This window comes from Lonchura striata, chromosome 8 (assembly GCF_046129695.1).
Source record: "Lonchura striata isolate bLonStr1 chromosome 8, bLonStr1.mat, whole genome shotgun sequence".
Classification (NCBI taxonomy): domain Eukaryota; kingdom Metazoa; phylum Chordata; class Aves; order Passeriformes; family Estrildidae; genus Lonchura; species Lonchura striata.
Genome location: NC_134610.1, coordinates 31,114,417 through 31,139,355, shown reverse-complemented (window position 1 = coordinate 31,139,355; position 24,939 = coordinate 31,114,417). Strand labels below are relative to the sequence as shown.

General features: G+C 40.3%; 1 protein-coding gene across 1 annotated transcript in view; it reads left to right on the top strand.

The window, feature by feature from the left end:
* The window catches only part of COL3A1 (collagen type III alpha 1 chain), a 49,130-nt gene extending 32,682 nt beyond the window's left edge, over nucleotides 1-16,448 (top strand). Inside the window, exons 21-51 of the mRNA XM_077785151.1 lie at nucleotides 76-129; nucleotides 251-349; nucleotides 1,750-1,803; nucleotides 2,150-2,248; nucleotides 2,402-2,455; nucleotides 2,568-2,621; nucleotides 3,111-3,164; nucleotides 3,431-3,484; nucleotides 3,697-3,741; nucleotides 3,830-3,928; nucleotides 4,016-4,123; nucleotides 4,627-4,680; nucleotides 5,638-5,691; nucleotides 5,775-5,828; nucleotides 6,419-6,472; nucleotides 6,676-6,783; nucleotides 6,934-6,987; nucleotides 7,480-7,533; nucleotides 8,150-8,311; nucleotides 8,432-8,539; nucleotides 9,380-9,487; nucleotides 9,840-9,893; nucleotides 10,069-10,176; nucleotides 10,794-10,847; nucleotides 10,958-11,065; nucleotides 12,189-12,242; nucleotides 12,473-12,580; nucleotides 13,175-13,463; nucleotides 13,969-14,156; nucleotides 14,329-14,571; nucleotides 15,263-16,448. Coding sequence (XP_077641277.1) covers nucleotides 76-129; nucleotides 251-349; nucleotides 1,750-1,803; nucleotides 2,150-2,248; nucleotides 2,402-2,455; nucleotides 2,568-2,621; nucleotides 3,111-3,164; nucleotides 3,431-3,484; nucleotides 3,697-3,741; nucleotides 3,830-3,928; nucleotides 4,016-4,123; nucleotides 4,627-4,680; nucleotides 5,638-5,691; nucleotides 5,775-5,828; nucleotides 6,419-6,472; nucleotides 6,676-6,783; nucleotides 6,934-6,987; nucleotides 7,480-7,533; nucleotides 8,150-8,311; nucleotides 8,432-8,539; nucleotides 9,380-9,487; nucleotides 9,840-9,893; nucleotides 10,069-10,176; nucleotides 10,794-10,847; nucleotides 10,958-11,065; nucleotides 12,189-12,242; nucleotides 12,473-12,580; nucleotides 13,175-13,463; nucleotides 13,969-14,156; nucleotides 14,329-14,571; nucleotides 15,263-15,409 — 2,937 coding nt within the window. The 3' untranslated portion in view covers nucleotides 15,410-16,448. The remainder of the gene's footprint in view (nucleotides 1-75; nucleotides 130-250; nucleotides 350-1,749; nucleotides 1,804-2,149; nucleotides 2,249-2,401; nucleotides 2,456-2,567; nucleotides 2,622-3,110; nucleotides 3,165-3,430; nucleotides 3,485-3,696; nucleotides 3,742-3,829; nucleotides 3,929-4,015; nucleotides 4,124-4,626; nucleotides 4,681-5,637; nucleotides 5,692-5,774; nucleotides 5,829-6,418; nucleotides 6,473-6,675; nucleotides 6,784-6,933; nucleotides 6,988-7,479; nucleotides 7,534-8,149; nucleotides 8,312-8,431; nucleotides 8,540-9,379; nucleotides 9,488-9,839; nucleotides 9,894-10,068; nucleotides 10,177-10,793; nucleotides 10,848-10,957; nucleotides 11,066-12,188; nucleotides 12,243-12,472; nucleotides 12,581-13,174; nucleotides 13,464-13,968; nucleotides 14,157-14,328; nucleotides 14,572-15,262) is intronic.
* Nucleotides 16,449-24,939: the final 8,491 nt, after the last annotated feature.

The window sequence follows — 24,939 nt, the reverse complement described above, 5'->3', positions numbered from 1 at the left end:
AGTTTAGAAGAAAACCCAGTTGCTGTTGCCTGTGTAGTACTGCCTATGATCCATAGCTTGCTTTTCATCTGACAGGGCTCCCCTGGCTTCCGTGGCTTACCCGGTAGCAATGGACTTCCCGGTGAAAAGGTATAAATCTTCCTCCAAATAAGTCTCCAAATTTTGGAGAATCCATGCGAATTTGGATGGACAGTTTCAGACTCAACATGATGCTGATTCCCTTGCTGTGAATCTCCACCTCTCTATCCAGGGTCCTGCAGGTGAGCGTGGCAGCCCAGGTCCCCCTGGCCCCAGCGGACCTGCAGGAGAGCGTGGACAAGACGGAGGCCCAGGTCTTCCTGGAATGAGAGTAAGACAGGACATGTCTGAGAAAATGGAATAAACTCTGTTAGAGGTGACTCATCTGAGCTGATGTGATAGAGCAGTCCAACTAGAAATCCTTTCTATGAGTTCCTTTAGGCAATAGTAGCATCCATCATGGTGGGACAGGTAACTGAGCAGTCACAGGGCATTCCCAGGACACTGCCACAACGGAGACAGGAGGCTTTGGGAAGGCTCCCAGAGCATGCCAGGCTCTGCCATGGGAAATGCCTTTAATATGAGCCAGCATTGGGTGATTTTCTGCATTAGCTCTTTACATTGCAGCAAATTCTGACATTAGGTATTTAGGGGTTTGTCACCCTGTTCTTTTAAAGGTTTTAAAGTTCTTGTAAAAGTTTTCTATGCCTTCTGATGTTTACATATTTCTACTGGAGTTTCTCACGCACTGTCATAAAAATAACGATTGTTTTGCATTCTTCTTTGTGGGAGGAGAGAGCTGATGGACTGTTGGTTTGACCAGTGCAGTTGGAGAGGTGGGAATTTCAACCACCAATCCACTGTCACTTTTAGAATTCTATATATTGCGAGGTCAGAAATAAAGTCTCCTCCTTTAGCTTCCTTTTGCTCTTTTGATCTTTGTGTGCGTGAGTTATTTCATGTCATAGTTCTACAGGGGTTTTATTTAAATATGTTTCTATTTCAGTTATTATGTAAATAGATTTAAATAATTAAATTAGAAATTAATTTCAATATACATGAGTATTATATTTTTTATTTGCAATTAGAGAAAATAAGCTGTTGGTCAGTTTTTTACAGTACATATCAGTAACATTTCAGAGATGGCCTATTGTGTTGACAACATCTAAGTGTACATGGATCAACATTCTGGGAGCTGTACTAAGAATTGCCAACTCCTAACAACAAATATATTGACATTCAAAAGCCCAGCTGCAGGCCTCTAGGAGATAAAGAAGATTTTTCTGGCAAGGAAAATGAACTATATAAAATACAACAAAAATATTATTTAGAAATTTAAAAAAGATTCATGAAAAAGTGTTGCATATTGTGTTGCTTTCAGGTAGAGGTGTGTAGTCAGAATTGTTTAATTCCTTTTTATTTCCAGCTAAATATAGTTTGTTTCCCACATAATGAAAGGTAATTTTTGTGCTAATTAATTAATGTCTGGTGTCTTGCTTATATACAACTCTCAGAAAAAACAGTAAACCCATAATGACAGAATTTGTTTTCTATCTCCAATTTTCACCATTCATTGGCTGAGGGGAATGGGAAGAGTTTTAATCTTTATTAAAGAGGATGATAGCAAACAATAGTTTTTATGTATTTATATTCATGAACTGAAACTTCATTACGTACATTTTAAACTGAAGTATAACACTCTTTTTTTTTTTTTTTTTTTGCAATTTGCAGGGCTTGCCCGGAATTCCAGGAAGCCCTGGAAGCGATGGGAAACCTGGCCCTCCCGTATGTACATTGTGCAAATATTTTATCCTAGTCCTCCTGCTGACCCAACCTTACCCTCATCCCACAGTATCCACATGACAGCTTGTTATCACAGACAGATTAATTCTCTCCTCTCTTTGCTTTAACTACCAAGACTTTTTATGCTGCATCTTTGTGAGAGCAGCTTGCAAACTCTGTCATTTGGTACTGTGTAAAACGCAGAGTAGATGGGTCACGAGTTGCAGTACAAAACACATAATGAGTTTTGAATAGTGTCTCCCTGTCACTCAATATTTAATGAGTCCTGGGAATTGCTTCATTTCACCTCACAGATGCCACATCTTCCTTTCCTTTTTGCTTATCCCAGGGCAATCAGGGTGAATCTGGACGCTCTGGCCCACCTGGCCCTCCAGGCCCACGTGGCCAGCCAGGTGTGATGGGATTCCCTGGTCCTAAGGGCAATGAGGTGAGTGGGATTTCTCCCCTTCTGCGCTGATGCTTGATGAGTCAAATGTTAAACTAAATTGCTCCACAGTGGGGCTATCTTGTGCTGCTGCTTTAGACAATTGTCCAATGACCAGAAACAAGTATTTCAAATGTAGTGTTTCTTTTTTGTAAGGGTGCACCAGGCAAGAATGGAGAAAGAGGGCCTGGTGGACCACCTGGACCACCTGTAAGTTTTGCTAATATTTTGTTTAATAATGACACAATATTAATAGTAACTTGATGAGTCTTACAAAATTGGTATTACTCTCTAACCATAACCTAATTTTGTCTTTGAATAGGGTCTTGCTGGAAAGAATGGTGATGTTGGCCTTCCAGGTCCTCCAGGACCTACTGTAAGTGTGGTGGGCCCATCTGAGGCAATGATCAGGGGTCTGGCATCTACAGGTAGACACTGGGAATTTAGAAGAAGGAAAATATTTTTAATGCTATAAAGAAATCTCCTTTTGTGAAGACAAATAAGAGAGCTTTTTGCCTTTATTTTAATGAAAAAATATTCAAAACTTTAGTGGGAGAAACTTGAGTCAGGCATACCTGGTCAGTTTAGAGCTCTTGGTCTTTTCAAGCAGACGTGTATTGTTGCTCCCTTTAATGTTTATGGCATTTCAAACTCCTGTCAAGTTAAAATGTGACTGCTGGATCACATCTGAGTTGAAGTGAAAAGAGCAAATACCCCAACACCAACATACACTGGCTTTTGAGCTTCTGCAATGTTGTCATCAGGTCACAATAAGGAGGTGCAGATTAGAGGTGAGGAGGTGTTTATAAGTTGAAGTGTCCTCAGGCAAGTTCATGGATTTTCTTCCTCATTTGTTTGATTCTAGGGTGCTTCTGGGGAGAGAGGAGAACCAGGACCAGCAGGCCCACCTGGCCTCCAGGTGCTGTTTGTTTATTGTTTTCTGATTCTTTTTAATAGATTACCACACACAAAATTAAAAAACAAAATATATATCGGCACCTGACCATTTATATTAGAGTGCCAGATATTATATTTTGAATATAATAGAATATAATAGATCAACCACTTGACAAAAGTTACAAGTAATCAGTTGGCCACACTCCTTTGTGTCAAAAGCAAAAATTTGAAGATGAAAAAATACATAACTTATCCATGTAATATGGGTAATACTGTTCTTTCATATAGGGATTGCCTGGTGGACCAGGACCAGCTGGAGAGAACGGAAAGCCTGGAGAACCAGTAAGTAGTAATTCCTTTTTTTTTAGGTAAAAAAAAATTAATTAGAAGTTCTTCCTAAATTATATTTTCAAATTCAGACAGCTCTCAGCTCTCCTCAGAGCAGCAATGTCTGATTTGGGGAAATAACAAGGGAGAGAAACAGAATGCCAAACACAATGCAGATGTACTAAGTAAAGTTCATGGCTAACTTACACTTATTTTCTCATAACCAGGGGCCAAAAGGTGATATTGGAGGACCTGGATTCCCAGGCCCTAAGGTAAATAATAGAGAAAATTTTGTTATGACATAAATGAATTAACAATATATGAGCCTGAAAACAAAGAATACCACATTTTTAATCACAGGGTGAAAATGGTATCCCAGGAGAACGTGGTGCACAAGGTCCTCCAGGACCTCCTGGAACAAGAGGTGGACCAGGTCCTGCTGGCACAGAAGGTGCCAAGGTACCCACAGAATGTCTTCCTTTTCTGCTATTCTGCTACCATTTGGGTTAATTTTGTTTTTTCTAATTATTTTTTGTTACTCCTTAGGGTCCTCCTGGCCCACCTGGTCCCCCTGGAGGCACAGGACTGCCTGGCTTACAGGGAATGCCAGGAGAAAGAGGAGCTTCTGGAAGCCCTGGACCAAAAGGGGAGAGGGTAACACACACACACACACTCTTTTGATTTTATGTGGATTTGATGCTAGAAACACACAGGGCACTGGGTTTGTCCACATCTTCACTTTGGCCTGATTTCAGAGGTGCAGATGGTGTAGCAGTACTCTTGATTTAGCAGGGGTATGTGGGTCCTAGATGTTGAAAAATATGAGGTTTTACACTCAGTTTAATACTTGCTAGATATTTTGCTGCACTGGATCTCTTGGGAGATGGGAACATAAAACAGTTCTATTTAATCTAATTAATGATGAGAATAGTTCATACCATGGGAAGACAATTTGGTCTGGACTTCATTTTGAACCAATTTGGGGTTTTTTCCTCATCAAAGAATGTAGTATCTGATGCTGAATACTGGGCAAAATATCTTCCCCAGTTTAATTAAATCTGGTTACTGAGAGACCCTCAGTATGAGATCCTTTTCCCCATTTAGGCTCATCTCATGCTTCCTTTTTGCTCATGGTTTTTATGTCTTAAACTTCTTAGGGAGAACCTGGTGGTAAAGGTGCTGATGGCCTTCCTGGTGCAAGAGGAGAGAGAGTGAGTATTTAAACATCCAACAGTTTATCCATCAGCTTTACACATCCAGCTCTTAGAACATGAGTAACCTCATAGTGAATAATACTATTTAGGACAGCTGAAGTTGTAATCTCATTGTGCTTCATTCCAGCAGTGCAAAACTTGGTTTGTAAAGTAAATTAGCCCTAATACTGGGTTTTGTGATTACCACTCCTTGGGTAAATGTAATGGAATTTTTCTGAGAAAGATTGTAGTTGACTGGGACAATGTTTTAGAGGGAAAGAAATCATATGAAAGAGAAAATCTATCTGACTGATGTTATAATGACTCACAAAAAGACATTGAGAGTAAATATTCTCATACAGAATTCTCCTACAGGTTACTAAATATGATATATTTATGCATCTATATAGCAAATACACATAAAATAGACCCTTGAAATATATACATCTATCAAATTACTACCTGCAGGCAGTATATACATGAAAGTAATGAGGGATGACAAATATACAAATGGATCTTGGTTGAATTGGAGGAAATATAAAAAATTTATTTCTGACCATAAGGTACACATTAAATTTTCAAGAAATCAGAGAGCTAGTCAGGAGATGCTGAATATGTGCTGAAGAAATGTGTATCAACTATCTAGCTGAAAATCAGGGCAACAGGTCACATTTATTGTATAGCAGTGAAAGAGACCTATTAATTTCAGGTGGCTTTGGGTTAGGTTTGGATGGTAGGGAAAAAAATGGAAATCACTCAGTTGGAGATCTCTCATACTGCAAAATGGTGTGATTTCATAGCATCACTCCAAAATGTGGTGTGCAAATGCACTTTGGCATTGTACACTTGTTTCATTTAAGTAGCTTTGGCAATTCATTTACACTGAAACATAAATACTATTGATCAAAACAGAAGAGTTAACATTGTCATATTTTGATACAAAATCTATCATTTTCTCACTTTCCAATTGTTTAGGGCAACGTAGGTCCCATCGGTCCTCCTGGTCCTGCTGGCCCACCTGGAGATAAGGTAAAGCATCCTCACAATGGGGTTTGTACTGTGAAGAGTCCCAGGGGGGACAAACACCCCGTGACCATCCTTGTTCCCTGCAGGGAGAGACTGGCCCAGCAGGTGCCCCTGGCCCGATGGGTTCCCGTGGAGGTCCTGTAAGTCACAGAACTTTTCTTCCTCTGTCACCTCACCATGGCTCCTGTTGCCTGGTGTAGACATCAGTGCTGCCTATCAAACCTGTCAGCTATACATGTGGCTTGGGTTGTAAATAAACCAAGCACATTCAGCGCCTGTTGACTCTTGGGGTTTATAAGTACTAAAGGCTTCAGAAAATCAGGGCTTTTAACATGCAAAGGGGTCAGAGGGCTGCAGGGACAGGGCAAGGCAGGAGCATGCACAACAGTCATGTCCATCTTGATTTAAAGTTAAGTAAACTTTGAAAAACACTCTTTTTTGTATTTATTTTTTTATATTTAACACTCTGGGATCTCAGTTGAACACCATGCATTGTTCTCAGGGCTCATACAGGTATAGCTGAGTTAAGTTTACCACATTTTAGACAATTATCAGTTAATTCCTGAACAGCTGTGTTTAGTACTTTGGAGCAAAAGTTGTTTTGGATCAGATGTTTGGGGTTTTTCCTCCAAAGCCTGGTAAGACAAACTTCAGCAGCCTTTATAGCAGTATTCTCTAACTTTTAAAGTGAAGTTTATCTTTCTAACCTCTTCCATGTGCTTTTCCACAGGGTGAACGAGGAGAACAAGGTCTTCCTGGGCCTGCTGGCTTCCCTGGAGCCCCTGTAAGTGTCTGCATTACTCTTCCTGTACTCAGGCACACACAGGGCCACATGGCTTTGTCCTTCCCCTCCTGCACTGGTAGGGCAGTAGAGTTCAACTGCATTCACACTTAATTTCATATTTAATTAAGTACCAGAACAGTATTTCTTGTCACAGTGTTATCTAATTTTTTGAATGGTGATATAACAATATAATTTTTCTACAGGGCCAAAATGGGGAACCTGGTGGGAAAGGAGAAAGAGGCCCCCCTGGTCTAAGAGGAGAGGCTGGACCCCCTGGAGCAGCTGGTCCACAGGGCGGCCCTGGTGCCCCAGTAAGTGTTTGCCTGTCCAAGAGGTTTCTTCAGCCTCCCTCAGCCTCAGCGTGCTGGGCCCAAGGGCATGAACTGCCTGAAACTTATTGACACTTCCTATAATTTTAATCTTGATCAAATCCTTTGCTTTATCTACTTCCTTCCATGTAGGGTCCACCTGGTCCTCAAGGAATAAAGGGAGACCGTGGATCTCCTGGCGGGCCTGTGAGTATCTGTTCAACTTAGTCACTGCTAAATCCCTCTATTTGTTACAACAAATGTGATATAAATGAAAACTAATAACTTCATTGACTATAGCATTGGCAGTTCAAGAATACTTAAAGTGTTCTAGAAGGAGTAATTAAAGTAGAAGTCTTTAGTGATATGGATTTCATTGATTTTAATATAAGTAAGGTGCCAAAATAGCTTTTGACATAATGACCCAAAGCTCTACAATGGCTTATCTCAACAGTTATTAAATTTAATTGCCATCTTTGCCAACTATCTCAAAACCCATTAACTCAAGTTTGAGGCAAATATGTGACCTCCTCTTGCAAAAAAAAAAAACAAAAACATTTTGTTCCATTTCAGAACATTTAATTCAGGTTTCAAACAAAACATGACTATAATTTAAACTCAGCAGGTGTGTAAGAATCAATTTGTTCCTGTTTCTCCGGTCTTCAGAAAATAACAACTAAAAGTATTGATCTCCTTTAGGGTGCTGCTGGTTTCCCAGGTGCTCGTGGTCTACCTGGTCCCCCTGGTAACAATGTAAGTTGATTTATCCCCCTTTTCTTTTAGTCTTACTTTGTGGATACATTTAGATGTATATTAATATATTATGCAAAAATATTCTGAATATGATGGTTGTACTTCAGGAAAAAAATCTGCAAAAAAGAGTTTACCCTCCTTATGATAATGAATAGGAAGGTAGGGTTTTAATAAAGGTACCATTAGAGTCAATGCAATTCTTTCCATTCATTGGCTCAGCTAAAACTGTAATGAAAGACATTTCAATCTGCACATGTCCAAGACACCATATTAAAGGCATATGGCAGGAGTGATTCAAGAAAGCAGAAGGGCCTGCAGCCTATTTACAGTTTCTGTGGGAGAGCCATGAGTAAGGAATGTGTACCCTGTGTTGGATGCCTTACAGGCACTGGGCATCCAAAATGTGCAGGTGTATGTCCAGAGAGCAGGGATAAAAAACACTGGCTGTGAAAGTGATACACGAAAGTACTCTCTTACAACACAAGATCAGATTTGGGTGCATGGGGCTGGACCCTAAATCTGCCTTCAGGCAATGACTCGGGTCTGGCTGGCTTTCATTAAACCGATGCCAGTACATGTGTGCAGCTCACACTTTCCTTCTTAAAACTCTTTTCAGGGTAGTCCAGGTCCCCCTGGCAACGCAGGCCCGGCAGGCAAGGATGGGCCTCCCGGACCCCCCGGCAGTTCTGGTGCTCCTGGAGGTCCAGGACCTGCTGGCATCAGGGGTGAGCCTGGCGCTCCAGGAGAAAAAGGGCCCCCAGGAGCCCGAGGAGAAAGGGTAAGTGTCCCTGCAGCCAGGGACTGTTCCACCAGGAGACTGGGATTATGTCTGTCCAGAGCAAGCAGCCAAGAATGTTAAAGATGCTCCTACTGACTGCAGTGACCTTTTCTCAAACAGGGGGCACCAGGTGAGCCAGGTCCTCAAGGCATCGTTGGCGGCCGGGGGAACACGGGTCTGCCAGGCCTGCGTGGCCCCAGCGGCCCACCTGGGATGGCAGGGGCCAAGGTGAGAGCCCTTCACTGCAGCTACAGCCTCAACCCTAACACAGCCCTAACCCAGCTGCTCAAACTAGCCTGGAGATGCACAAAGTGCTAAAAATAGCTTTGAGACACAAAAAGCAATGTACTGGGGGTGTTGGGGGGTTTAATGCTTTCTAGTCCAGAGATGAGAGAATTTACAGTTATTTGTGTTTACATTGATAAGATCAGGCTTGAAAATGTCTGGTATCCAGCTGCTGTGGGATGCAACGTTGTCTTTCAGATTATATTATATATTATATATTATATATCTAGGAGTATATTGCCCACTTCACACACTTTGGGAGGATCACAAGGAGGAGGAAGCTGTAACCTCTCCTGGGTACAAGATCCAAGTCATAGTCTCACCTACTACTAGTTGTTTACCCTTGCTTAATTCTTAATATGTTTCTTGCTTAAATACTATGACCCAAACAGAAAAGTACCCCTCCCCTCCCTCCAGAAAATATGGGGTGAGGCTTGATTTGTATTTTATCACTAATATAGTGACAGACCAGCATTTTTTGGTTAACAGCTTTGGCCATTGTTTTTTGGGCACATGAGAAGAAATACACCTCTTTATTATTTCCTAGTTGTCAGTTAATAAGGAACAATCAATGACCTTGCATGAATATTACCAGCAATGAAAATAAACCAGTTTGACCAAGTTTTTATCTCTTGTTTTGTGTATGCACAACCAGGAAAGCCACACTGGCCCATCACTTCATTAGGTCTCCTTCAAAATCCCTGCATAGTTAATAAGATGCAAAATACACTGGTATCTCCTAAAAACTTTATCTGCAATGGAATCCTTTCCTTTTTTGTTCAGGGTGAAGATGGCAAACCAGGCACCAATGGTATCCCAGGAGAACGTGGTGCTCCTGGTCCCCAAGGTCCTATTGGACAAAGAGGCTTACCTGGAGAGCCTGGCAGAGATGTGAGTGGATGGGATTTCCCTGCGAGCTTGTGAGTTACAAATGGGATCTTCTGGGGGCAAATATCCTTTAAGGTTCACAAGGCAGGGCCCAGGGCAGATTCTGCCTTCCTGTGAGGTGTAGCCTCCTGTCCCTGCCATCCCCTTCTCTGCCTGCAGACATCGTCTGTCTCGCTTGGAACTGCACTGCCTACAAAATAATGCAGGTCTTACAGGTCTTTTTGGAGCCACTCCACCTCCAGGAACTCTTCCCTCTTGAAAACTTTCTTTGATGAGCATTGTTCAGGCTTACTGGGAAACAAGCTGTCTGCTGGTCATGCAGTTTGTGAACAAATTGTGCCCCTATGTTTTGCAGGGTAACCCTGGCTCTGATGGCTTGCCTGGACGTGATGGATCCCCAGGAGGCAAAGTAAGAATTCACCAGTATCCTTAGACTGTCCAACAAATGAAACATGAACTACATGGCAGTATATGTAACGTATATGCTATGTAATTTGTTCCTTGAACCTCCTGTGCTCCACTGAATATACTCCTTATATCGAGTTCTATAAAACATTGTATTTATTACCCCTTACTATCTACAGGGTGACCGTGGTGAAAGTGGCTCTCCTGGTCCTCCAGGACCCCCTGGCCACCCTGGACCTGCAGGTAATGCTGGTGCACCTGGAAAATCTGGTGAAAGAGGATTTCAGGTAAGACCAAAGTTACTGCTTACTTGCATACCCTTCCTGTACAAAGTCCATTTCATGCAGGAATAGAGGAAGTTTTGAAGAGTCATACATTTGTTACTGTCAGAGTTTCTTGACATCATGGACCAGTTCTATCCAGGGGAAAGACATCTCAGAGTTTATGTCCTAACAATGTTTATAAATTAAGCTTAAAATTCATGTTCTCTGTAGGATGCCAAAAAGCACATAATCCCACCAGGCCCTGTCCCAGTTTCCACCCCATCTGGTGCTCATGCACACAAGCAATGTGTTATTTATTTAAACTAAGGGAGTAACTTTGGAAGTCCTCAAGTTATTTCTCAGGAGTGCTGACCCCAGCACAGTGAGCACTGAGCACCTCACTGAGAGAGGGGAGAAGGGCTGCAGTGCCTGTGCACACATCAGTGCCTACAGGCAGCTCACAAAGGCTGACATTGGTACAAAAATGGCCTGGCCAGGTTTATTGCTGATTCTACTGTGTGTGGAGCTTCCCCTTGTTTCCCAACACCTGCTGGCTGTGAACATACAGCTTATCTGAAAATAAAGATGTGGGCTAAGTGGTTCCAAGTGATCTATACCTTCTCATTCTCACCATGTCACAGGGTCCACCTGGCCCTCCTGGCTCTACTGGTCCTGCTGGTGCTCGTGGTCCTGCCGTAAGTAATATCTGAAGTATTTGTGATATCATCCATTCACTATTTCCTGTTATATGGGCAATGCTCTTATCTCCTGCTATCTTCCTTTTATTGCAAATCTACCCTTGCAGGGTCCCCAAGGTCCTCGTGGTGATAAAGGTGAACCTGGTGAACGAGGCAGCAATGGCATAAAGGGCCACAGAGGGTTTCCTGGTACCCCTGGTCTCCCTGGTCCTCCTGTGAGTATTTTGCACTGGATTGGGAATTACAGCTGGTCTTAATTTCTGTGTTTAGGCCCCAGGTACCTAATTAACCTTAGCTAATTTGATGGGAATCTATGTAAATTTGATTGTCAGATGTTTCAAAATCCAGATTCCCTGAATCAAACTGACATAAGCATAATTAAAGAACTGGAAGAAGCTGTTAGGAAGTAAAGATGGGTTTACTACAAGCCTTTCAATAAAAACTTCTTGTATATTCATTTATAATATAATCAGGCTATTCCTGATTTAATTAGGAAAGAGAGAAGTAGGGGTTGGAATGCCTATGTCTGTTAGAAATCTATCCTAGACAGACAACTAAAGCTACTCAGAGTCCAAATGTGTCTCTTCTGGCATGTATCTTTTATAGAAAGTAATACTGGGGCAAAATGGACAGGAAATTGTAAACAACTGAATTGTACATGAACATGCATTACCATTTGACCATAGCTAAGAGAATTTGAAGGGAAAGAATAGACAGGCATGCCATAGATATTTATGGCCAGTAAAGATTTAAGAAGGGATTTATTCTAAAAAAATCTACAAATATCCCTCACGATACAAGTGAGAATCAAGAAACCAAAGCTCACTCAATTAACATGCCAAAGATAGTACCAGTACAAACCTATTCAACAAGACAATAGAACCTGGACTCTAACTCTTATTTGATGACAGATAACTTTTAAACAAATGGTTTAGTTCTTTGCAGTGCACACACAGAACAATTTTGTAGATGTATTTGAAATCATCAGTGCTTGTCAAATTATTTAAATAACTTTACTGGTAATATTAAAACTGCAGCATTTTGGCTAGAGCTACATATTTTTTATGAATATTAGAGTTCATCCAAAGCTCATTGGTGTCTGCTGTCTTTCTTGCATTTTGGATAGCACATCTCTATATGAAAACATATTACAGAACATTGAAAATGTCTTCATGTTTATACAAAACACATCCTTATAAAAAGGCTATGTAAGACATGAAAGAATGGTGGCCATTCTTTAATCAGAAAAAAAATATTCAATGTCTTTATTTAAGGCACATGCAGATAGTTGCAAGGTATTACCAGGAAGTGTATGTCTGACTTTTCCTTTTTTCATAGGGTCCTCTGGGTCCACAAGGTGCAATTGGAGGTCCAGGAGCTTCAGGTGCAAGGGTAAGAAAAACTCTTTACTCAACCTAAGTGCAAGGAAAATTCAGGGTGTTTAGTTAATATATACACAGATACAGACATAAATTTTAATTACCCATCTTAACAGAGAGCAGCTGAAGAAAGAAAACACACCTGATAAATCATACAGAAATATTTCAAATAATTCAGGAAAACTTTGTGATGTATCTGATAAACTATTTGGACCATATTGTTTGTGTTCCTCATTGTTCTAGGGTCCCCCAGGACCAGCTGGGCCACCTGGAAAAGATGGTACCAGTGGCTACCCAGGTCCAATTGGTCCTCCTGGCCCCCGTGGTTCCAGAGGCGAAAGTGGCCCTGCTGTAAGTAAATGGTGCACTCACACAAGCAAATCTTTGGGAATATTCATGAAACATTGGAAGCTCAATGCTTTAAATATCTCCCTCAGAAACTCTGTTTCATGGGAAAGATCTGTGGCATGAGGTTATCTAGCTACCACGGCTAAATCCAAAACCATGCAGCTCGTTTGCAGTTTGGTGTGACTATTGAGGCACTGGGTGCTGCGTTGGTCTCAACTGATCACTTACTTTTCTGCATCTCCTCCTCACTGAGGAGTACAGGCTCCCTTTGGATTTGGGAAGCCATGGAATGGGGTTCCTAGATTGCAAAGGTGTCACTATCACAGTCACCAGCTAAAGCCAGGAAATGATCATTTTCTGGATCTTAGTGGAAAGGGTTCTTTCTCAAAGCCCAGACATAAAGATGGTTGAACTTGACAAAATGAGGGGAAAAAAATACAATTTTAAGAAAATAAAGCCCTGGAAAAATCTAACAGATGTTTATACATCTGTTTAATTAATGAATAAGTAAACTAAATATTTGTGTAAGAATTCTCTTTTTTTTAAGACTAGGGTCCACACAGACTTTTAATTTTAACCTGTTCACTATTTTTTTAGGGTCCACCAGGGCAGCCTGGTCTTCCTGGTCCTGCTGGACCTCCTGGCCCATGCTGTGGTGCAGGTGCTATAGCTGGCGCAAGTGCTCTTGAAAAAGGTCCAATTGTAGGGTATGGGTATGAATATCGAGATGAGCCTAAGGAAAACGATATCAATCTGGGTGACATCATATCTTCAATGAAATCAATTAACAACCAGATTGAAAACATCATTAGTCCTGATGGGTCCCAAAAGAATCCAGCTCGTAACTGCCGAGACCTGAAATTCTGCCATCCCGAGCTCAAGAGTGGTATGTACAGATTTTCTTTTCGACAGAGGCAGCAGGTCTTGGGCATTGTTTTGGTTTTTTGGTTTTTATGACTTGAGAATTTAAATGTGGATATCTTCCATACAAATTTTCATTTTTTTCAAAAAAATGTCATGAAAAAGATGATAAATGTAAAGCCAATTTTAAACATTAATTAAGTATGTGTTTACACATATAGAAAATATATATATTTGACTTCAATTCCACTCATTGTGTCCTTAGAAGTGAACATATGTTTAAACAACTTTAGGGGAAAAAAAAACTATTACAAGTTCTAAATTTATTCCAAATTTCATTCCCCTTACAGAATTCACATGAACTCAGTATCTTTTTATATAATTTTATTTTCTGTGGCATCTCTTCTGTCAAAATTAATACATTACCTTATTTGGCTCAGAAATCTATCATAGAAATAAGGTTTACCATCATGCAGTCAGATTCTTTCTCCAAATATATTAAGCCCCTTAACATTTTTCCTTACCTCTAGGAGAGTACTGGGTTGATCCTAACCAAGGCTGCAAGATGGATGCTATTAAAGTGTACTGCAATATGGAAACTGGTGAAACCTGCCTCAATGCCAACCCCAGGACTGTGCCAAGGAAAAACTGGTGGACCAGTGCAAACAGTGGAAAGAAACACGTTTGGTTTGGAGAGTCTATGAATGGAGGCTTCCAGGTGAGAAATGAGCACAGTTAACAGCCCAGATTGTGCATGTTAAAACATACACATCATGCTTAAAAATAATTCTGAAATTAAACTGAATGAGACAATATGTGAAAAAAATCCTGATGTGGACTGACCCTAGACATGATTGAACAAACACTCTTGCCCATGTTGTGCTCTGCAGTTCAGCTATGGAGATCCTGAGCTTCCCGAGGATGTCTCCGAAGTTCAGCTGGCCTTCCTGCGCATCCTCTCCAGCCGTGCCTCCCAGAACATCACCTACCACTGCAAGAACAGCATTGCCTACATGGACCACGACAATGGGAATGTTAAAAAAGCCCTGAAACTCATGAGCTCTACAGAAAGTGAGATCAAGGCTGAAGGAAACAGCAAATTCACATATGCTGTTCTGGAAGATGGCTGCACTGTAAGTAAACAGGACTTTAGTGCTGTAGTTAATAAATATTTCCCTCTAGAGGACCAGACCCATAAAAAAGGAAGAGAGAGATTTGCATGGCCTGGGTAAGGAAAGGACACAGCTACAGCTAGTAGGGGGAACTTAGATTCTGTACACCAGAAGTGCCATTCCTGAAGCAACTGCAGGAAGTGACGTGCACTTCCATTTAAATCTGAACTTTACAGCTATCTCCTTGCTTTAGGGTCAATGTCAGGGAAGTCACAGTCACCGAGTTGTCATCCATCCCGTCAACTCTAAAACTAGTCATACCAAACCAAGGCTAGCTAGTTGAAGCCATAGGCTGTGGTTATGGGAAGGGGCAAACACAGTAATTTTGCAGATCCAGCATTGCTTCCCTGCAGCAGAAAGTACTGGAGGGGAGCAGGAACATCCCTGAGCATGCTGGTCTGACAGAACCTGCAGCCTTTTCAGTAACAAATGGACAACAATAATGCTGTTCATAAGTTCTCCCTCCTGGAGTCATTTCCACAGAGAGGGCAAGCAGAATCTGACTGCGTGACGATAAACTTTATTTCAACAGGCTGAGAGGCTTTGTTATTACAGAAATAGGAAATCTGAAGTCTGATAACCTGTAGGATGACTGCCACATAGGCCAGCACTCGTGTCTCTAACAATTTTGATTTTCTCTTCAACTTCACAGAAACACACTGGTGAGTGGGGTAAAACAGTTTTCGAATACAGGACGCGCAAGACAATGAGGTTGCCGGTGGTTGATATTGCACCATTAGACATTGGTGGTCCTGATCAGGAATTTGGCGTGGACATTGGCCCAGTCTGCTTCTTATAAATCAAAGATCCTGCTTTTTCTGAAACCCCAGCAAACAGATTCACACTCCAACTGTGCTCCTTTGTTTCAGCCTTGTCAGCTAGTACAGGTGCCCATCTGTATCCCAGTTATTTATTAACAAAATTTCTGGGGAAAAAATCAATTTGATATCAAGGGTGGTGTTTTTTTGGGTTTTTTTGGCTATTACACAAAATACAGTAAAAATGCTTTTTTTTTGCTCTATTTTTTTTACTGAATTCCATCTTCGAAACATGTCTCCGTGGTGCTATAATAGAACTTCAACACTTAATAAAACAACACTGTGTTCTATTAGTTGAATGTTAGCCAATTTACAAAGCACTGATTGCTCCCAGTACCAAAGTTTACCCTTCTTTCAAGATGCAGTCCATAAAGCTAGAACGACCTCCCTGTTTCAACTACCTCAACATGGACAGAAACTGGGATGTGTCTAATGAGTCAAACCAAAAATCAACCAAATCAATCAAAATGCATTGGACCCAGAGGTCAATTCCGGGGATTCATTTGGTACAAAATTGTTTATTTCTGTACTGATTAGCTGTGAAAGGTACAGTTTCTCTTAAGAGTTTAATACCTTAATGTCAGTAGTCACCATAATTTTATTGTTGGATTGTATTCTGTTGTCAAAGGTGCTTCTCTACTTTCCTGTCATTGCTGGTCAAGACCACTAAAATTAGGGAAGTGTAAAAGACTAATATGATGGTGCTAATGTATTTTTCACTCCTAACTCTGCAAGTCAGGGTTATTGACTTGCTCAAAAAGCCAAAAAGTTCAAGGATTTAAAGCAATTGTAAATGTCTCCTGTTGAAGATTGTCATTGGCATATCACAGCTGAGAATTTTCTCCCTTCACTCTGTAAAAGTCAATAAAGATGCAAAATTGTGAATTCCTTCTGTCACGTTAACACATTTATAGTGTTGAAGGTTAACCATCTTTGTAAGCTTTTATATGGTTGTTGGTCTATTCCTTACAGAGACACATAATAAAATATCTTAATAAAATTTCTTGTTGTTTCATAAAACTGACTTATTTTTTAATTTTACCATTTGTGCCTTCATTCAAACAAATGAGCAACAGGACACAACTGTGGTACTACTATGATTTTTCAAAGATCAGTTCCTGTCTGTGAAGGAAGCCCTGGTAATCCTAAAGGATGAAGTTTATGGTGTACTAGTATGAAATTTTTTCTTTCTTGCTTTTTCTACTCCTCTCCATCCAGTGGCTCACATTTGCAAGGACAGGGAGCTTCTCTGTTAGCAGGGATTCAGCTGTGACAGCAACACCCAAAGCAGGACCCATGTACCAAGGCAGGTCAGGTTGGAGAAAATATACCTTAACCTTCCTTAATCCAAGAAACCTGCCTCAGTGTGATAGCAAGGCAGTCACAGGCTACCAGCCTTTCAGGGGGCAGCTTAAATAAAGGGCTTAAGGTTCCCACAGGGCAGGACAGAAGCACCAGCAGTTTGACAAAGTTTTTTATGGCAAATGGAGCTGTACAACTCAGTCATCCCCAGGTTTTAGCAAAAATTTAAGGAGCAACAGTAGTTTGGCAGTTCAAGGCCAGAAGAAGGAACTAAAAGAGTGCCATGGAGCCAGGGCCAGAAAAGCTCTCCCTCAGTTAAACTCTGAAAGATGCTACTCAGCCTTTCCCATGGATCAAAATCCAGAGCCTGTCCCTACATCATTATTGCACAGACCAGGAGCATTAAAGATACTCTACAACAAGATCAGATAACAAAGATTAGGGATTGAAAAAAAATCAAATTCTTAAAAGTTCTCATTGACAACATGGATTGTGCATCCTCAGAGACTACTTTCTGATTAGCCCAAGCAGGAAAAATGAACAAAGAATGCTGTTTTTAAAGAACTCTCACCAGATTTGGGACTGAGCCAAGACACTGCTCTGCTTTGGCACTGCAAATTTGGACATGCTCACACAGAAGGAAAAGAGTGAGGCTCTTGGGGAGACCCAAACAGCACAAATGCAGCATCACCACAGGCATGACTGTACTTAATGCAACACATAACAACATTCATAACAGTATTCAAAATAAAAAAGACTGGCTCTTGCAGGAAACCTCCTCATTTGATGGTGAAAATAAACGACTGTGCATGGAAAATGCAAGTTACATCTACAAAGTAATATTAATCTGACATAAATTAAGTAAAGTAGGAAGCCTTTGACTGGAGTTTTATAAAAGCAGCTGGTAAGAATGCTGGCTGGTGGGAAAACACATTGGAAACACCTGTTCTTATACCCCATGGTAGAAGAAAATAGCCTTTGCAATCCTCAGTGCTGCTGGGGCTGGGTGGATGACTGGGAACAATAACAAAACCTTAAAACTCAAGCTTTGGGGGCTACTTTCTGAAGCACACACACTCATCAAGTCTTCCATTAGTGTCTACTAATGAAAGCCGATTTTCTGGAACATTTGGAGAAAACACAAAGAAATAACCAAGACCACTCCAAAATATTTACTCGATATAAAAGCCTTCATTTTTTTCAGAGCCACTATTTAGGCTACCATGGCTGTCATATATCTCTACTTTTATATCACCACATTATTATTTGGGCAAAACAAGAAAAAATCAAGAGTAACAACCACAAATATACAACCCCCCCCCCCCCCAAAAAAAAAAACAACCAAAAACAACCCCGCTAAAAAAAAAGTCCCCAAAACAACCCAACAAAAAAATCCAACCTACCAAGTCCCCCCCAAACATGCAAACAAACTAAACCCTGCCACAAAAAGTTACCTGAATCATACCAAGAGCAAAAAGTATCACTGATTTAGGTTTCAATATTGCCCTGAAACTTCACCTTTCCAATTACTTACAGGTCAGCACCTGAAGGTGCAGCTTATTTGCAGGACACCAGAGCTTCTTCATCTGTTAGCGTCTGTGGCATGGGGACTATTTCAACATCTCCTATCTGAACTTTTAAAATTGGGAACATGTTTAAAATACTCCAAAACATGGCAGAAGTGCAGCAGACCCTCCTCCAAAAGAAGGACTTTGCTATCTAATTAGACCCTACTTTTAAACAAATTACAAACACCTGTAACTCAGTTCTTCACCCAATGTCCTCTTCATTGTCTTGTGGAAAAAGCAGATTTCTTTTGCTGTTCCTAAAGATATTGTCCAATTCTTCACAGGACTGACAACAGCTTCACAAGAAAGCTGGTCTGTTGTTCGAGGGCTTCCCTTTGTGCACACAAAAGTTCCCTTGGGGCAGGGTTTAACACAGGTGGTTCTCAGCTGTAGTCATCACAGCCTTCACGTTTCTTTCCTATTTATTTCCTACATTAAGAAGCATTACCTCTGATTTTGACATAGGTTGAATATCTGAATAGCATGACAGTGGGTAAAATAGGCAGGCTAAAAACACTCTAAATGTTCTGGTACTCAGATAGCAACTGTGCCCAAACAGGCTCCTTGTGGATATTCTGAACTCTGCAGCACTTGACTGAAATCACTTCCTTCAACAAAATTTTTAAACTCCTAGCAAGCAAACTGTGATGCACTGGACACAAATAATCCAAAATTATGTATTTCTTTCTATCATAATCACACCATTTGGACAACAACATCTATGGATTCCCAGTTTCTCTGGCATTTTCTATTTCAGCCATTGATTTGCTGATAGTTACCATTTGTCATGATTTTTAAACTATAATACCAGCATTCTCTATCATTTTTACCTTGTTGTTTTGTATGATATTTGCATACTCGGAGGTAATCTTTTTTCCTTCATTAGCATTTCTACATTTTCATTTAGTTTAACTTTTCCTTTTGCAACTGCTTTATCCTCTGTCTTCCTGGAACCCTCACTCAACGAGTGAATGTTAAGCCTCCAGTATAGCCACAAGTTCCTGAAAAATTAATTAAAATAACCACAGATCATGAGTCTAATAACTTCTATGCTCAGTCTCAGGCAAAGCAAAGTGTCTCAGGGAGCAAAAAAACCTAGGGGCCTTCACCCTACAATAGGAATAAAAAATAGTTTTTTGCTCTTAATCTATCTTTATACATTTTACTTGACTGCATAGAGAGACAAACCCATAAAAATAAACACTTTTCTTCACAGTTAGTCTAAAACTGAGGTGCATAGATCCAAAACTATGGGTTGAACAAAGCCTCTCACCCAGAGAGGGCTGAAGCCAGGAACTCCCAGTTTGCCTTCCTTACATTTTAAGCCTCCAGAACTGCTCAGTATAAACTGGTCAAGATGAAAACATCAACACCTGCTTTCAAGCACTTAAATTTCAAGCTGTCTTGCAGAAAATAAGAAAGTATTGTAGTCTACATAGTTGAAAGAGAGGCATGAAGCTGAATGACAGGCAGGAAAAAAACAAGAAGTTGCCCACACATCAATAAGACTGATGCAAGAAATCTCTAATGCTGATCTACAGCTTCTCATTCTGTTAGACCAGCTGATCTCATTTACTTCACAGCACCGTATTCCCCTAGCTCTCTGAGAGAATAAAAGAAACAAGAGGAAAAGCCCCTTCCTCAAGGAGTTTTTCTGGACATATCAGTGACTTTAAAATATCACTAATTTAGCCTTTAATATTGCCTTGGAACTTTGCCTTTCCTGTTAACTGTAAGTTGTCATCTCAGAGTGGAGCTCTTTTGTAGGACACCAGAGCATTTCTTCCAGTGAACGTGGATATCCTATTGTCTGTGGCACAGGGACTACTGCAACATCCTACATCCTTATTTTTACAAAAATTCTGGGTAAAAAACCCCTAGAACGGGACAACAATCCAGCCAGCCCTTGTCTAAGTGAAAAACTGCTACCTGATTAGGTCCTAATTGCAAGTAAATTGTAAACACCTGTAACTCAGTGGGTGACACCTGTAACTCATGAGTGGGTTACACCCTCAGCTTCCTCTGAGAGACAGGCTAGGCTCCTCCATGGCCACCATGGCTGGCAGCTGCTTTAAACCCCCCCAAGTCCCCGCTCCCAGCAGTAATTTGTCACCTGAAGCCCAGCCAGTGTAATGCAGCTTTTAGAGTGGGCTCATGATGGTTTCTGGATTTGAGTAGCTGCTAGGAATTTCTTCTGGAAGCTGGAAAATTGTCAATAACTTCCCCTCCTAAAACAAAAGAAACCAACTTTTAAATAAGCATTGGGTGCAATTTGCAACCCTTCTTTTGTTGTGGTTGCACATTCCTCCATTTGCAGGCAGTAACCTGGAGGAAGAGCTGTTTACAAAAATTTTGTAGTAAAGGAGAAAGTTCTTCCCAACACTTTGCCATGGTATGGCAGTCCTGACAGCTTCAGTAGGAAAAGCTAAGGTCCAGTATTCCTTGTCAGGTTCATGTTATTCATACAGACTGGAAAAGGTATTATTTTGGAAGACTATTTATGGCAATAAGACAGGATTATGTAGTCATTAAAGTAGAATATGTTTCTTAATACAGATTTCATACTCATTTCAACCAAGACCAAAAGCATGGTTCAATGAAATATCCAGTTCTTTGCACCAGAAAAAAAGCTGGGTTTGGCAAACTCCATATTTAAACCAAGTGCCTCTCTTCTGGAAATGTAACTACATACATAATGCTGCAAAAAATCTTAAACTACAGTAGCATATGAATTTTTTTTTTATCATGATCTAACATTTTAATTCAACATGTGCTTGTAATCAGATGTCTGCAACTATATCTTGTTATGATCTTAAAAAAAACAATATGTAGATACTTCTGTTTAAAGTAGTAGAAGAGAAAGATATTTTGCAGTTTTTTGGGATCTGGGAGATGAAGAGATGCTTTCTATGTTTTTGCCTACCTGTTTACTGGGAGGAAGAAAAACGTAGCTCACATTACACTGAGGGATTGCTTTTCCAGGGTGGATGAAGTCCACCAGAACAAAATCCTGATGGATCTTGTCTTCCCAACTGCTCTTCATCCTGCAATAGCTTCACCCTAGAGTGCTGTCTAGAAAGACTGTAACCCACACTGCTGCTTCCCATCACTGCAGCCCCTCTGGCTTGAGCTGACTCCTTCTGAGAAAGCCACTAATCCTCTTTTTTTTTATTTTTTCATTCTTAATCCTGAAGTTGTATCTGGCAAAGCTATACTTATCCAATTTTCTCTCCTTTCAGTGTATCACTTAGCCGTGGACATCTCTGGGTTAAAGTTTAAATTTTGTTGTTGAGTCCACATCCACTAAGAAGGCAATCATTGAAAGGTCACTCCTGGAAGAGCTGGAGATGTGCTTTCTGTGGGATTTTGTGAATATTCCTATTGTAACTTGCATTTCAGCTTCACTGAATTTGTTATAACATCTCCAAGGTACCTGGAAAAGTCTTCACTCCTCAGTTTGAGTGCATCTATAAAGCAGGGATCAAAATTCCTAGCAGGAAATGGCTGACTTGATATGTGTCAGCTGCAGCAAAGTTAATTTTCTTCCCAGTATTGCCTTGGGATTTGGGATGAAAATCTTGGTGCAAAAAGACTGCTGCTGCTACTGGGCAGTTGAGGCCTTGTCAACTTCTTGCATTGCCCGGCCAGCGAGGAGGCTGGGGGAGCACAGGGAGCTGGGAGGTGACAGCCAGGACAGTGATCTCAGCTGATCACAGGGACATTCCAGACCATATGGAGTCATCCTCATGCACAAATCTGTGGTGGAAGGCCACAGGAGCCTTCTGCTCAGGAACTGGTTGGCTATAGGTCACTGGGGGGTGAGCAATTGCATTCTATGCAATTGTTTTGGATATTTGAATTCTTTCTTTATTATCATTATTTTCTTTTCATGTTCTGTCATCCAATTAATCTTGTATTTTCATTACCCCCCAATTCTCCTCCCTGCCCCATTGAGGGGGGTGAGGAATAGGAAAGTGCCTGTCTGATGTTTAGGGGCTGGGTTAAACCTCAGCAATACGGCAGAAGGAAACGCTCAGACTTTCTCTGATTTTTGTGTGGAATCACACAGCTTGTTCCTCCGAGGGCAGAGGCTCCTGAATTACAGTGATGGCTCCTGCAGGCATCACAATCTTCTGTCACTGTCACGTTCCTTTGTGGCAGGGAAGATCATACCATGCCAAACATGCAAAAATATTTCACTGATTTCTAGAATTGCAGTTATGTTCCTTTGTTATAATTGTTTGGGTTTGTATCAGATTCTTTTCACTCAGTTGACTGAGGCCAAAAAGCAGTTGTGTGATGCTTTGGCAGATGTGAATTTGCTTGGTTGTTTTTTTTATTTTTTTTTGCACAAACATCCCTGAGTAAGGCTGCAGCCTTTTTTGGAGGACGGACAGTGGTATCTCAATCAAGGAACAAATTACTAATTTTGTAATAGAAACACTTGATAGTGCACCACTCTCTGATATTGAGAACATAACAAAACTTAATTCAGAGCTTATAGAAAGATGGCTTCTAACTCTACCAGCAAGGAAATGGGAATGTGCACAAAATAAACCTAGGGGAGGGAGTTAAAAATGGACTCTTTAGCATCCTGCTCAAACTAGTGTTGCCTGGAATCTTTGTGCTTTTCCAGACCTTCTCCCAGCAAAGGATAAAACATGAAATGCCAAGAGTGCAGCAGACAGATTGGCAGTCAAGCTCTCTGGTGTTGTGCAATACCATAAAAATTTTCAGTTTTAATATTTGTACCAATCTGCTCAGGTTCTCCTGAGCTCTGCACAGGCCAATTGTAATTTTTGTTACAAATGACAATTGTAACATTTCTCTTCTGGCTTTTAGAAAAAGCATAAACTGCTTCTTTTCCTCTTTTAGTGGTCCTGAAGATATTTTCGAATAATTGCCTCACAGGAATGAGCAGCAAATCCACAGTAAAATTTGTCTGTGGTTCTACAGCTTCTAAGGCATTTCTATTTCAGCTATTGAACTGCTGATTTAGTTTTATCTTTGTCATGATTTTTGAAACCATCTAATGCTCTAATTTTTACCTTGTTTTCTCTGTGATATTTGCAGAGAATCTTTTTTTTTCTTCATTAACATTTCTACATTTCCATTTTGTTTTGCTTTTTCTTTTGCAATTGTTTTACTTTTTCTGGAATCCTCTCTCAGTGAGAAAAAACTTCCCACTGAGTATTAAACCTTCAGTATAGCCTGCATTTCCTGAAAAAGTAATTTGAATATCCATAGATTATGTGAGTGTTTACCAGCTCAATTACTATGCTCAGTCTCAGGCAGTTATAGTAGATAAAAGAAAACCATAGGGGCCCTTATTCTACAACAATAATAAAAACAGTGCTTTTTGCTCTTAAACTGTTTTTAGACTCGACTTGCCTTTGCAGAAAAGAAAAATCTTCCATTTTCTTGCTCTTTTATGGGCTTTGGCTGTGCTATTTCTAGCTGTAACACCATGACGTTTTCTTTGTTAGATTTCTGTGTTGCTTGGTACATTCTTCTACTGCTTGTAGTACTGCTAGTGCTCTACATAACCTTTTTAGTGCTAAAAACTTCAAGCTGGTTGTTTATCATAGACACAAGGAAGCTAGCAGAAGGCAGGGAAGCAGTTTGGGAATTCAATTTTTAGATGAGCTTTCAATGAATGTTTGCCAAACAAATATTGCACTACAGCTTTTAAGAAACCAAGAGGAGGCTTCTGTCGATGCTGGCAGTCCTGGGATTTGTTTCTCCCTGAGGACAGGTTAGTTAAGGAAAACAGAACCAACTCTTGTAACTCAAATTTAATTTAAATGCAGTGTCTTAGACTATATTATTTTAATCACTCTATATTATTTTAATCACTCTGAAGTGCCTTTTTTCTACCATTTTGAAGCTATTTATTACTAAGCCAGAACTTCACTAAATGTTATAGCTGACATTTACCTAATGCTACTTCATAAACTACAATTTATTAGCTCATTCATTCTAGGTTCACAAAATTAAAGCTGTATTTGCATGAGGCTATGCCATGTTGCCTGGATAAGAAAATACCCCACACACTTTTTTGTTTTTTCCTTCCTAATATGATTCTACAATACTTTGAAGAATTCAGAAACAGGGAAAGAGGTACAATATCTATGTATGCTCTAAACAGTCAAGAGAAAAGCATGTCCAACCACTTGCATTACAGACTCCTCAGTTAACTACCTGAGAGCTTGCACTTCAGAGCAGACTTTCTTTTGGTGATTCTCCAGCCTTGGTTTTTACAGAATATTACCTCAGATGGCTCTCTAGTTACAGCTCTTTTTCAGTTCTCAAAGCACCTGGCTGAGGAAATACTGCACATTTGATATGGAGCTAGAGATGCAAAGAGAGACTTGAAAAGAAAAGAAAAGGTATTTTTCATAATCAAGTACTCTTCTCCTTCAACAAGCTTACAAACTACTTATACCAAACATGGATTATAATTTTTGATTATAATTAGAGATAAAAACTAATTACAAACATAAACCTATCCTCCAAATGTTATTCATTTTGTGCATCTAGATAAATGGGCTGTAGAGATACAATTGCTTGAACATACTGCATCAAACCTTTACACTGCAGCTTGAAATTAACATTATCTAAAACGTCTCTAGGAGGCAGTT